This window comes from Dermochelys coriacea, chromosome 5, assembly GCF_009764565.3.
Source record: "Dermochelys coriacea isolate rDerCor1 chromosome 5, rDerCor1.pri.v4, whole genome shotgun sequence".
NCBI classification, from domain to species: Eukaryota; Metazoa; Chordata; order Testudines; family Dermochelyidae; genus Dermochelys; species Dermochelys coriacea.
Genome location: NC_050072.1, coordinates 21485914 through 21500921, shown reverse-complemented (window position 1 = coordinate 21500921; position 15008 = coordinate 21485914). Strand labels below are relative to the sequence as shown.

The following is a 15008-nucleotide window of genomic DNA, read 5'->3' as shown; positions in this document are numbered from 1 at the left end:
GCTATTCTAAACTAATATTCTAAAATATGCTAGTTTATCAAAGCTTAAAAAAAACACCCAAGAAACGATTATACACAAGTTCCTGCATGGAGGGGGGGGTGTGTGAGATATTAATAAAGACATAGCGAGTTGATGTGAAAGATTACAATAAAATGAAAATTAACTTTTTCCTTTATTACAAGACTAAAAGAAGGAACACATATCCAAAGACCAAAAAAAAAAAAAAAAAGGATTTAACAGCTTTGTTTTGGCTTGCAGTAGTAACATGTGCTCTCCTCCATACCTCCTGCCTCCATTCTCATGACCAGTAGCGTTTTAAAATGTACAAGAATCCTGATCTCTAAAAGCACAAATCTGGCATCTAGTGATATCCTGCCAGCTCACAAGAATCAAGACAGACCTCAGGAAGAAAACTGCAATTACACATACTGCATTTGTTGCCCCGTCAGGACTGTTTCTGTGTTGCAGCTCTCATTTTAGAGAGAGAAGCAGTTCAGAGAGTTTTATGTTATATTTTTCAGAGTAGCAGCCGTGTTAGTCTGTATCCGCAAAAAGAAAAGGAGTACTTGTGGCACCTTAGAGGATAACAAATGTATTTGAGCATAAGCTTTCGTGAGCTACAGCTCGCTTCATCGGATGCATTCGGTGGAAAATACAGTGGGGAGATTTATACACACACACACAAAATGAAACAATGGGTTTTATCATACACACTGTAAGGAGAGTGATCACTTAAGATGAGCTATTACCAGCGGGGGTGGGGGGGGAGGAGGACTGGGAGTGGATGGGTCATTACACAAAAGTAAAACTATTTCCCCATGTTATTTCCCCCACCGCCTACCCCCCCACTGTTCCTCAGACTTTCTTGTCAACTGCTGGAAATGGCCCACCTTCATTATCACCACAAAAGGTTTTCTTCCTTCCCCCCCGCCCCTTCTTGCTGGTAATAGCTCATCTTAAGTGATCACTCTCCTTACAGTGTGTATGATAAAACCCATTGTTTCATGTTCTCTCTGTGTGTATATGTATATTATATATAAAAATAAAAATCTCCCCACTATATTTTCCACCGAATGCATCCGATGAAGTGAGCTGTAGCTCACGAAAGCTTATGCTCAAATACATTTGTTAGCCTCTAAGGTGCCACAAGAACTACTTTTCTTTTTATGTTATATTTTAAATCAGAGGTGGGGTTTTTTTTGTTTTGTTTTTTATTAAATAAAGCTTCCACACCCACCAAATAAGAATCTGGGCATGTCAGATTTGACAGTACTGCCTTATTAACATTTTACTTATTTCCACAGCTATATTTATTTACTGCACAAGAAGTGTTTTAAATTCATACCTTTGCTTTTATTATCAAAAAGCTACAATATCAAAGTCAGCATAACAGTGGTTGAAAGCTTTTGAAAGCCACACACACTTCTTAATTCCAGCTGATGGTAAACACTAAACTGAGTTGCAGTGCCCAGTAGTAGAACTGCATTCCTCTTTCCTGGTGTACAGTCACATTCTTGAAATGGAATGTTTACAGAATTGCACTTGTTTCTTTCACATGGGACAGGGCAAACGCTGTAATAAAATCTTCTTATGCAAAGCCATTAAAAATTAACATTTAAAAGGAAGTACAAATGAAAGCCAGAGAGGCAAACAAACTTATCAAAGTTAGTAGGATTTACTCCATAGATTGCAAGAAAGAGAACATACAAGCTATGAATGGGTCAAGATTCTGTTGTAAAGTTATAAGAACCTCTCTCTGGTTTTGCTCCTATGATTTATTACTGCACCCCAGCTCTTACAATGCAAAGTATCATCATGTATCCAGAGCTCACTGTGGTTTGGGGGGCAGGAGATTTCAAATATACTTTCCAAAAAACCCAGTGTACACCCCTTACAAATCTGGTTTAAGCCCTAAGCCTATATCCCCCAAAGGGTTCTGTATTACGGTAGAACCTCAGAGTTACAAACCCTCAGGAATGGAGTTTGTTCATAATTCTGAAATGTTCAGAACTCTGAACACAACATTACGGTTGTTCTTTCAAAAGTTTACAACCAACTATTGACTTAATACAGCTTTGAAACTTGACAATGTTGGAGAAAAATACTGTCCCCCCCCCTTTTTTTAAAAGCAGTTTACGTTTAACACAGTACTGTACTGGTTTTTGTTTTTGTTTGTCTCTGCTGCTGCCTGATTGCATACTTCTGGTTCTGAATGAGGTGTGTGATTGGTCAGTTAATAACTCTGGTGTTTGTAACTCTGAGGTTCTACTGTTCTCAAGTTTACTAAATTCCCATCTTCTTCTAATCTAAGTCAGCCAGCAGTGCTAAACCTGGCTTCAGTTATCAGCCAAGCAGTTCATGTTAGTGGATCACTTGAAATCCAAGGTTTCAGAGTAGCAGCCGTGTTAGTCTGTATTCGCAAAAAGAAAAGGAGGACTTGTGGCACCTTAGAGACTAACAAATTTATTTGAGCAGAAGTAAGCTGTAGCTCACGAAAGCTTATGCTTAACCCAAATTTCACATAGTCTGACCAGCTATAGCAGCTCAAAAAAAGAAACTGCATACACAGGCTTACTAAGTAGCTACGGCCTCACAGAACCATGTTCATAATATCAAGAAGCCTGATGCCTCCCTAGAGTTATGTTGGGATGTTGTACAAGATGCCAAGGTTTCTTTTTCAAGACAGCAGTACTGATGCACAACGATGGAAGTGATTACTTTCATTCTACCATTAGGCAGTGCCCTCCAACGGCCAGTCCATGAAATGATACTTGAAACACTTTTGTACCAAGAGACAAAGGGAAGAGATGGAGAAGCTAAGCACTCTTTCACAAGCACCTCAGTAGCATTACAGAAATCACTGCAGAGACACATCCAGCACAATACTTGGCCAGCATTCAAGAGAGAATGTCAAAACAGCCTATTTTTTCCACTGTAGTGAAAGACATTGGTTGGCCAGACCACAACACCCACATTTTAATGCAACAAAACTACACTACTTTAAATACTTTAAGCTAGTATTTTATTTGCTAGTGCCGCGAATACAAAGTACATACCTATTACTCATTAAAAACCAGGGCTAAAGGCAAGCCTTTGTTTAAAAAAAAAAAAAAGCAAAAAAAAAAGAAATCCAAAATTACTGTACTACACAGACAACTGCAACCCAGTAATTTTATTATGTCATAGCAAGAAAAAACACACACATAATTACTTACATCCTTGACGCTCATGAGAGTGCCAATTGCTTATAAAATGCAAACATCTAATGCAGCCACTATTTTTCACAAGATCTTGATGCAAGAGTCAGTTCTCTATTTTACTCATTAAAACTCTATACAGTACCCAAGGTGGGGAGGAGGAATACGTATGCAGTTATAGAAACACAACTGGCTTTTTTGTATCGTACATATCTCCAACAATTGCAAGCGACTGTAAACTAAGAATAGCATTGGCTGTGATGTCTCAGAGAGGTTACCAACCTCCCCGCCTTTGCACACTCATAACTTTCCAAAATACTTAGCACTTGGAATGGAAGGTAGAATTTTCCATATTTTGTCTCTTAAAATGTTTTGGTTTTATTTTCTTTTTTTGTAGTTTATTTTATTTTGGACAGCTTCCAGACCGTTTTTAAATTATGGGTAACTGTTCCCACTGCAATTAGGTCCTATCATTTTGCAAAGAAAAGAAAGATACAGCCAAGTTGCTGTGCTCTTAACCAGAAAACCAACTCCAAACAGACAACAGCAGAAGCCTCCAAGACGTGGTCTACACCACTGGTTCTCAAAGCCGGTCTGCCGCTTGTTCAGGGAAAGCCCCGTGTCCCTTGGCCCGCGCCACATCCTGCAGCCCCCATTGGCCTGGAGCGGGAACCGCAGCCAGTGGGAGTCACAATCGGACAAACCTGCAGACGCGGAAGGTAAACAAACCGGTCCGGCCTGCCAGGGGCTTTCCCTGAACAAGCGGCGGACCGGCTTTGAGAACCACTGGTCTACACTACATGGGTTAGGTCAATGTAAAGTGCCATAGCTTCCTCTCCCTGCTTCTCCCTTTATCATGTCCAGGTGCTTTCCCTTAAGCCCAACTAGGCAGCAGGTGATCAGCCATAGGTGCACTAGACACCTATGCTCACTTTTAAAGGGACCAGTTAACCTGTGATGGTGGGATTTTTATAGTTACTGTGGAATATGGATACCATTCTTTTTATGGTAATTACGTGTCCACATCCCTTAGGCTACTTTGGAAGCCACAGCTATATAGTCTGTTTTAGTGTTTATGCTGCAAGTATATATAAAAGACACAGACTGTTGAATACAGCACAGAATAATTATATAGCACCACTGTTCCAATAACATGTGAACACTAACTTTTGCATTTCTTACCTAATAATGGTGAAGTCTTACCAGCTATTTAGCAGTTTGTTGCATTTGCACACACACCAGTCATGTTCCCTTTTTAAAAAAAAAAAAGTTTTTCAGCAGAATGGCATTTCAATGTTTTACTATGCAAAACAGTTGACAAATATTACAAAGATGCTGTTTAAAAAATTATTATATATATATATATATATATATATATATATATATATATATATATATATATATATATATATATTAAAAGCTGTACACACTTTTTTTAAGCAAGCATCCCTCTTTTTAGGATTGCAAGCTAGGCTGCCAATCTCTATAGCAGATCATCATTAAGTTTAGCCACATCGTGAAGGCAGCCTATTGACAACAGGAAACAAACATCACTTCTCATCAATCTCTAAACATCATTGGGAAGATCCTCAACTGAGGTAAATAGTTATGGCTTCAATGGACCTATGGAAATTTATAGCAGCAGAGGATCTGCCCTCATAAATATTCAATGATAAATGACAAAACTCACTAGGTTTAAAAGAAGATTTTGACTGGCTTGTGAGAATTTTTACTGGCCTCATTTCATTACTAATGCATTACTATGCCCCACAAAAGGGTTTAATAGCAGTATACCCGACAGATTCAACCTAAACCACTTCTTTACACTTTAGCTTCAAAGAAAGAATGGTTCTTTATCTCAACTTTGTAATCTGAATATAGAATTTTACACATCATATCTGGTAAAAGGTTATTAGACACTGAGTTAGGAATCTAGTTTACAGTAAAATAGTATCACGAAGAGAAATCAAAAAAGGTTTAGAAGATCTTCCACTAAAAGAAAAGGAGTACCCGTGGCACCTTAGAGACTAACACATTTATTGGAGCATAAGCTTTCGTGAGCTACAGCTCAACGCATCCGATGAAGTGAGCTGTAGCTCACGAAAGCTTATGCTCCAATAAATGTGTTAGTCTCTAAGGTGCCACGGGTACTCCTTTTCTTTTTGCGAATACAGACTAACACGGCTGCTACTCTAAAAGATCTTCCACTGAAACTCTTAATGCTTGTTCAAAGACAGAAAAATTAACTGTTGTGCAATTATGTTTTCAGTTGCTTATAACTAGCGTATTGTTTGTGTCATGACTAACTTCATAACTTGTTTTATCATAGACTATTCAGAAAAGGTAGGAAGACAAATCACAGATAAGTGTCTGATTATTTTTTATATTTTCAAGAGATTACATATGTGACCTAACAATTTTGAGACAGAAAATCTTCCAATAGGTTAGGTGTTTTCTCACCTCAACGTGAATTAAGAAAGGGATTTTCAAAAGCACTAAGTGACTTATGTGGTTTTGAAAACTCCACACACAATCCAAGTTAGAGTCTCAGTTTTTAAAAAGATCAGGGAGTGATGAAGCTACACTGAAGAGTTCAGATCTTGAGCCGAACCTCCAGGATGTTCAGATCTGGCTTTGATTCAGGCTCGTCTCTAAAAGTGCGCAAACAAAATTACACACACTTACTCCACAACCAGTTCTGATTTTTCCTTTACAGTATCAAAAAATAAAAAATAATTAAATAAATAAATAAATAAATCTCCCAACTCTCATGTGCGCCTGACCCTCTCAAAAACAAGGAAGGGACATGGGACCAGAAGGGTGGAGAAATTCACCTTTGGAGTAGGAGTAAGCAAATACATTCGAGGAAGTGAAACTAGGAATTTAAAGCAGAACTGCTGTTCCAGTATCAGCCACAGAAAGAGAAAAAACAAGAAGTTCTCAGGATCCAAGTGAGACAGTGATGGTAGCCTACGTTAAACACATTTAAGAAACCAACTGTAATAGTTTCTTCTTTTGGAATTTTACAGACTACATCTCATAATCCCATGGACAGCTGTGCAGCTCACATTTGTTAACAGTACGAATGACGCTCTACAGCACAGGCAAGTGGTTTCACAAGGGAGACTGCTCCAGAACAATAGAACTCCATCAGGAACAGACAAACATAACATGCAAAAAGCCAACCTCACTTCCCATATGCATCATCTGTGATACAATCTATCACCAGAGAGAGAGTTATAGGAGCTATATGTATTGTTAACAGTGCATCAAATCCATCATAGAAGTCACCTAAAATTTCAGCATGACTTGTTAATTTTACTCTAATTGGAAGTTAGAGACTTTAAAGATACAAATATAGTCAACTAGTATCACTTCCCATAACATTTTAATGTTGTCTGGTTTCCATTTCTAAATGCGGTATCATTGCTATTCAAAAATGTTGCAATGCCACAGAGGTTTTTAGTTAGGTACTTGAAACCCAAGCTAATGCCTATTTAACACATACTTACTTGACATATTACAGAGTGATAGACGTACTAGTCTGTATCAGCAAAAAGAAAAAAGGAGTACTTGTGACACCTTAGAGACTAAAATTTATTTGAGCATAAGCTTTCGTGGGCTAAAGCCCACTTCATCAGATGCATGCAATGGAAAAATACACTAGGGGTGTGTGTGTGTGGGAGATTACACACACACAGAATATGAAAAAATGGGGGTTGCCATACCAACTTTTGTCGTGATAAAGTTATTTTTTCTCCTGCTGATAATAGCCCATCTTAATTGATTACTTATGTTAGAGTTGTTATGGCAACGCCCATTTTTTCCATGTTCTCTGTATATATCTCTTCCTTGTGTATTTTCCACTTCATGAATCTGATGAAGTGGGCTTTAGCCTACTAAAGCTTATGCTCAGATAAATTCGTTAGTCTCTAAGGTGTCACAAGTACACCTTTTTTTTTTTTGGGCTGATATGGACTAACATGGCTACCACTTTGAAACCTGTCAGGTGGAGCAGAATGGAAAGCCTGCACTGCCACTGTATAGGCCTAACCCAACACCTTTTACAAGCACTAGTATCAAAAGGAAAAAGCTCTCTCACACACACAACAGGAAAAAGAAAAGCCACAGAATTAAATGGTCACTATTCATCCGTCTCTTCTGAAAGCAGCATGGTAGTTCCTAGACCTCGGTTCTCTTGACAGCTATACATTTGCTAGGATCTTCTGAGACATGAATGCCCCAAACCTCCACGATGTGGCAAAGTACACAGATACAGCAGTTGTCCTAGTTGTTTCCTCAGCTTATTAACGCCCTAAAGCATTACAGTAACAGGCCTATGTCAATGCAGGATTTTGAGCCTTTTACAGTTCATACTACAATAGAATCCTGGTTATCTGATCCGCTTGGGTGACAGCAGAAGCGTTCACATGATCCCAGTCAATAAACTAAGGTGACATGCTGAGAGTTCTTTAGATTGAGCTTCCGCTGTATTTTGTTCCCGAGGATTCACATGTAGCCAAGACAGCTTTTGAAGAGTTCATGAAGAAGGTTTATAAAGCCAGATGAGGGAGGAAAAGAATTGCAGAGTCTCTAATTTTGTCAAAAAGAAAAGGAATACTTGTGGCATCTTAGAGACCAACATGAAAGCTTATGCTCAAATAAATGTGTTAGTCTCTAAGATGCCACAAGTACTCCTTTTCTTTTTGCGAATACAGACCAACTCAGCTGCTACTCTGAAATCTGTCTAATTTTGTCTTCATTAGAATCATTTGAACAGCTAACCCCTCCTCTAATGCATTCTCTCTTCCCCATGTTTGTACAAAACTTGTTTGTATCTGTTCACTTTCACAGCTTTATAAACCAAACAATCCTCAACACACCAACACCCACACACAAAAGATCCTACCTAGTTTGAATTCAATAATGTAGTCACCTAGATTTGATTCAATTTGAGTACAACGGTCAGTTTCAATAAGAACTGGAGTAGTTCAACAGCATTTACACTCAATCATAGCTACTAGCTATTTCCTTGGTTATCAAGATGCTGGCCTGTGGCAGCATTAAAGTTGACCCTAAGAAGATATATGAAATTTGAAGAGTTTATAAATAGAACATGTCACCTTTATTTGGGTATTTGTTATATTGACCACTATGCAAACTGACCAAAGAGAACTATTCTTCGCCACACACAGCATCTCAACAATGCAGTCTCCAATCAATGCAGTAGAATGGACTATTCTGTCTGCAAAGGTTCAATTTGTTAGCACCACCCATGTTTCTACATAAAGGCACTAGTTAATAAAACTGGCATACACTGCATAATTTGGCTAACCAGCAGGACTGATAAGACAATCAAGCTCCATCTCCATTACACCATTAAACACAATGTTGACTTTGACACTAGCTCCCAGATATAAAACACTTCGCATGCAACCCAAACATCTAGTCTCATTCATTATATATAACAAAATGTATTCAGTCCCTCAGCAATTTGTATTCCTACATAATGACAGGTTTCAGAGTAGCAGCCGTGTTAGTCTGTATTTGCAAAAAGAAAAGGAGGACTTGTGGCACTTTAGAGACTAACAAATTTATTTGAGCATAAGCTTTCGTGAGCTACAGCTGTAGCTCACGAAAGCTTATGCTCAAATAAATTTGTTAGTCTCTAAAGTGCCACAAGTCCTCCTTTTCTTATTCCTACACAGTGTGTTCAGAGCGAGGCCTTAAATAAGACTTGGGAACAGCAGCTGTCTTTCCACCTACAATACCTCAGTCTGAAGCCTAGTTCTTTGTTCCAGAAAGTCTGCATCTTGCCACTTTCTGGGACACACTGCCTCCTTTCTACTGAAAAGGAGGAAGATTAGATAAGAGAACAAGAACAAGGTAGGCCTAGGTGACACTACAATGGCATAAAGTGTGTCTGTACAACATAACAAATGTCCAAGATTTTAGGTATGTAGTGCCACTGCCACGTCTTTACAGACAAATAAAAATACAGGGGCCCTGCTGTACCTAATTGTACTGTACACAGCACTCAAGAGGCCGTCAGGATCAGGGCCCCATTGTGTTAGGTGCTACAGAATCATAGAATATCAGGGTTGGAAGGGACCCCAGAAGGTCATCTGGTAGAAGTAGAGGCAGACGTTGCCCTGAAGAGTTTATAATGAAGTCAAGCAACAAACCCAGAGCGCAGGAGTCGAAGACAAGGCACATGTACATTGTAAGTATGTAGGTGAAATAAGACACCGCCTGCTCCTTGGATCTAAACAGTTAAGTCATGGGCTTTAGGCAAGAGCACTTGGTGTAGTTCTTTGCAGGAGAGCAGATTGAAGCCTCTATAGATTTAAAAATAAAAGTGTCTCTGAACTATGGCCTCACTGCCAGATAAAGGTAATTTACACAGGCACCTCACACATCCATTATTATGTAAATCGATGTTACACACACACACACACACACACACACACACACACACAGAGGGTGTGCCCGGTGACCTACAGTCACACGTGCGGACACACCAATGGCTCCGACACGGCCAGAAGCGGCAGTCGGCACACAATACCCGACACGTCCCGGGAACCCCGTTTAAACCCAGCGCGGAGGCCGACAATGGCTCCGCCAGCCCCCGGCCACGCCGTGGTCCAACCCCACGCTCCCTCCCCAGAGGGTGGGCGGGGAGGCAGCGGAACCCCGGCGAGGCGGCCGCCGCCGGCTGCTCAGCCCGTTCACGGGGCTAGGACATACCTGCGTGCTGAGTAATGCAGCACGGGTTGCGGAGTCGCCGCCCCGCGGCTCCCACCCGCGGGGACCCAAGCCGGGGACCTGGCCGCCAGGGCCCAGCGCGTTACCGGCCCCGAGCTCCAGCCCTTCGGCAGAGAGCGTGGCCGGGGGGGGGGGGCGCCCTGCCCCCGGCCTCACAGCACCTGCCGGCAGCGCGCGGGGAAGGAAGGGCTCCTCAGCCTTCGCCCAGCGCCGCCCCGCCTCACCGGGGGGCCAGCGGCAACGGCTGGGAGGCTACGCTCCGTCTCCCTGCCCGACCCTCGCCATTAAGGCAGCGGGGCGGGGCGGAGGCGCTGGGGCTCTCCCCGGAGCCAGGGACGCTGCAGGCGGGGAGCTGGGCTCCGCTGCCCACGGGGGACCCCCCCCCCCCGCGCGGATGGGGGCCGCTGCCGCCGCGCGAGCGCCTTTCCCGGCCGGGTGTCCGCGGGGCGCATTACCGCTTCCTCCCCGCCAGCGCCCTGCGGGCAGCCCGGCGCAGGGCAGCGGCAGCCCCGGGGCCGATGCAAGGGCGTTCCTGCCAGGCCGCTCCGAGCAGCGGGCTGGGACCGCAGCCGGGAACGGGGCGCGGGAGGCGGGGGGGGGGGATAAAGTGCCGCCACCCCCCCGTGACTTACTTCGTCTTCAGAAAGCCCGTAGACCGGCTCCACAGCCCCGCTCGCCATGGGTCCCGCTGGGCGAGCGCCCCGCTCGGCAGAGGAGGGAGCGAAAGCCGGGCAGCCCTTTCTCCGGCCGCGCACGGGCAGGGCTCGCTGGCAGAGGGCACTGCGCCGCCGATGCACACAGCCAGCGTGCGGGCGAATCAATCCAGGTAAGCCCCGCACCTGCCCGTAGGGCAGGGTGCTTCCCTGCAGACCGGGGGCCGGGGCGGGCACTCCCGCAGCTGCTGCCTGGTGGGCGGGAACGAGAGGCGGCAGCCCCGGGCGCGGCTCGCGCCGCTGCTGCTGAGCTCTGGGCTGGCTCGGTAGCGGCCGCTGCACCGACCCTGCCCCTTCTCTGCTCTGCTGCCGCCGCCTCGCCAGGCCAGCGCCCCGCTCAGACAAACCCCAGCCACCCTCCAGTCCCTTCCCAGCAGCAGGGAGACGCCGCCGCCGCCGCCACAGCCCACTGGGGCGGGGAAAGAGCCTGACCCGCCCAATCAAAGACGCGATCGGTAGGGGCGTAAAACCGCCACGTTCGGTTGATTTGTTGGCTTCCCCCACCCCACCCCCCTTTCTGGTAGCAATTTTTGGCAATTAAAGGAAGCGGGGAAGGAGGGGAGAGCAGAAGGGCGAGGGGGACGGACTGTAACGCTCCCCTGGCTGTGTGGGGATGCTGCTGCCGGAGAAGGGGAGGTGGAGGAATCTCCTTGGCTGGTTCCCAATAGGCCGCTATGATCAGACTCTTGCCACCCCTTTGCTCTTTGTCTAGCGCTTTTGGTTCATCTCCCCAGTGCTGAGATGGCTTCGTATTGTCCCCCCTATTCCCCACTCCCTCTATCTGGGCTTCCACTCCGCGTAAGTTTCTCTGGGAGACAAAGGGGAAGGGAGACTCTCAGTGGCCGAGACGCGCAATTGCCTCCATAAAATTAAACGGAAACTGACAGGTTAACACTCTGATGTAAATAATAATAAAGAATAAACGTCCTCACTTAGCTTGCCTGAGATTATTCCGACCGAAAGGACTGTAAAAACCTGGCTGGCTGTTGGTTGTTTATGCTCCTTGGTTCCTGTGTACAGTTCTCTCAAACAAGCTAGTGAGTTTATTTATGAAGAAGTTAGTTTCACCCTGTTCTCCTGTGCAGCAGTGTTTGGGTTGCAAACAAAGGAGGGGAAAATGTTTAAACACAAACAAGTGCTGTTTCCAAAGATTTGGTTCTGATTTCATAAAAACAGTGATAATGACACTAGGGTTTGTGCTTCTAAAAATGAATAAAATCTACATTTTGAGTATAAGATGATAACGTTTTACATTTTTAAATAATGTTTTAATTATCATTTTAAAATACACAAGAAAGCATTATTATATTCATTTATTTGGTCTCCCTTTAGGTGTGATTGCTTTAGGATGTTTAGATTCAGAGAAAACTATATATTTCTAAAGCATGAAATGTAATAGTCTGAACAAAGGGCATAAATGCAGAAATCTGTTAAATAAGTTAAATGATTTCAGCATCCAAACCTGCAATTTAAAGAAAGCTAAGTGTCCTATATCACATTTAAAGGGGCTACTCTGACTCAGAAAGGAGTTGTATGGCAGTACTGAATCTATGCCTGCTCTGGAAAATCCCCTACTACCAACTTTACTTTTGGACATTGGCAGCTGGATACCTTGGTGATGCATACCCTATAAATGCCCAAAGCAAATAGATAAAATAGATGGATTAGATAAGATCTCTCCCTAGTAAATTTCTGCCAATCCAGGTATCATGATGAAGCATGGGTAAGTCTATGAGACCAAGACAATGTAGGACGTTGTGGATAATAACCAGCACCTTGAATCTCATCTGCCAGTACAGAGCATTGGTCTAAATTTCTCTTGCTAGCTGCCCTGCTCAAAACTCAAATCAGAGTGTGCACCCAGCTGAAGCTTCAAAGTTTCAGAGTAGCAGTCGTGTTAGTCAGTATTCGCAAAAAAAAAAAGGAGTACCTATGGCACCTTAGAAACTAACAAATTTATTTGAGCATAAGCTTTCGTGAGCTACAGCTCACTTCATCGGATGCATTCGGTGGAAAATAGAGTGGGGAGATTTATATACACACACAGAGAACATGAAACAATGGGTTTTATCATACACACTGTAAGGAGAGTGATCACTTAAGATGAGCTATTACCAGCGGGGGTGGAGGGATGGAAGAAAACCTTTTGTGGTGATAATCAAGGTGGACCATTTCCAGCAGTTGACAAGAACATCTGAGGAAGTGTGGAGGGAAATAACATGGGGAAATAGTTTTACTTTGTATAATGTATAATGGCCCATCCACTCCCAGTCTCTATTCAATTAATTGTATCCAGTTAATTGTATCCAGTTTGCAAATTAATTGCAATTCAGCAGTCTCTTGTTGGAGTCTGTTTTTGAAGTTTTTTTTTTTTGAAGAGTAGCCACTCTTAGGTCTGTAAGCGAGTGACCAGAGAGATTGAAGTGTTCTCCGACTGGTTTTTGAATGTTATAATTCTTGACGTCTGATTTGTGTCCATTTATTCTTTTACGTAGAGACTGCCCAGTTTGACCAATGTACATGGCAGAGGGGCATTGCTGGCACATGATGGCATATATCACATTGGTAGATGCGCAGGTGACTTAGCTATGACATAAGCAGGCAACTTAAACAATGGCTTCAGGATCTCACCCCTACCCATTAGCTTTAATGCAAACAAAAAAGATAATATGGTCCCTTTTTAATGGGCTGAGATCCTTACGGGACTCTAACACTGTAACACAGCATAAGTATTAGTGTTCTATAAGGGCAAGACTTAGCTTTCTTTGGCTTCTCTTCACTAGAGATTTAATTTAGCTCTGAGATCTGACTCAGTTGTTCCAATTAACTCACTCCTCGTCCAGATACAAAATCCCTTCAGTCCTGTCTTGCTCATGCCATTACCTGAGGCAGCTAGTATGGTCAGAAGTAAGGGCAGACCTCAAGCGAATAGCCTTCAAACGTTGCTCATTTATCTCTAGTGTGGACACAACTTAGTGTCATAATACAATGGATGGTTGTTAGTTCTCCAGTGCCTTCCCACAATTCCCCAGGACTCTCCCCCATTCCCCCCCCCCGCAGCTTGTCATGTTACCTACCTATTCGCTGTTCCCTAGTCAAAAGTCACCTCACTGTGCATGTAGGACTGCTCCATGTCCTAGTCCCCAGTCACACATGGCTTCCGGCACCAGGAACTTTATTTATGTCCAGTGCAGAGTGGTGTGCTCTGCAGGATGTTCCCCCATCACTCTTTGTATCTCACAGGACTGAGCACAGCCCGAGTGTGGACTGGCGGGCCTCTAGAGCAACTCTGTGGAACTTGATTGTTTTATGCACTGTGATCGTGCTCTCTCAAGCTCTGCTGATTTGAGAAGTTACTCAGGGTTTTATCAGTCAAGGGAATTGTGTAATGTAGACATTTGCTTTCCAGGGTTCTTCTTTTATTGACAGTTGAAATAACAGCAACTTAGCGTAAAACAGCCTAAACTCACTCATATGTGCATTCTCTCTCTCTCTCACACACACACACACACACACACACACACACACACACAAAATATATCTCTCTGACAGACTGTTCCTTGAGTTTTCCTGTAGGACTTTTCTTTCTAGCTCTTTGCTCTCTTGGAATGGGGAGCCTGAGCCATAACTCCTTTTCATCCACTAACTGGGGTTAGTGAGCTGTGCTTGCTACAGTAAGTTATCAGAAATTAGTCTTCATTTGCATGCAGGGTTTCAGCACGTGCTAGAAGGGTGGGTCACCCTGTGGTACGGAACAAAAAAACTTGAGAAACTAGTTTTAGGGTCAAGAATCTTCCCTTTTTCAGGTGAATAGGAAAAGGAGACATTTGCTTAAATGCACATTTCCCAAACTCCAATCCATATGCTCCTGATATTGTAGCCGGGACTTGGGGAAAGCCCTGACCATTTTTCAAGATCAATTTTATTGTTTTCCTTCAGGAATATTAGTAGCTTTGTGTTACCCATTTTTAAAGTCATTTTGAAAATCCATCAGGTTTTAAACAATTTATCAGGATAATAGGGGTTTTGCTCAGAAGACATCCAGCGCAGTTTCACCTTGCTTAGGATGTTGATTAATCTAAAACGTGCAAATGAAATTTAAAAACCAGTTTCATAATGTCATTCAGCCAGGCATGGGATTTTCCATGTAAATTAGATTATGCTTGGTCATGAAATTCAGTGACACTTAGACATCAATTTCTGCGGCAATTAAGAGGAGGCACTGAAAAGGCATCTGCAGCTCCATACTTACAGTGTCCCCTGTCAACTGTAAAATTAGAAAAGCCCTAACTTTTCATGATTCTATTAGCATCTGATCACCCATTGGCCATAT

At 43.1% G+C, this 15008-nt stretch overlaps 1 protein-coding gene across 1 annotated transcript in view; it reads right to left on the bottom strand.

Annotated features, from left to right (window-relative positions):
• NEDD4L (NEDD4 like E3 ubiquitin protein ligase) overlaps positions 1-11037 on the bottom strand; it is a 366011-nt gene extending 354974 nt beyond the window's left edge. The window contains 1 exon segment of the mRNA XM_038403055.2: positions 10595-11037. Coding sequence (XP_038258983.1) covers positions 10595-10642 — 48 coding nt within the window. The 5' untranslated portion in view covers positions 10643-11037.
• Positions 11038-15008: the final 3971 nt, after the last annotated feature.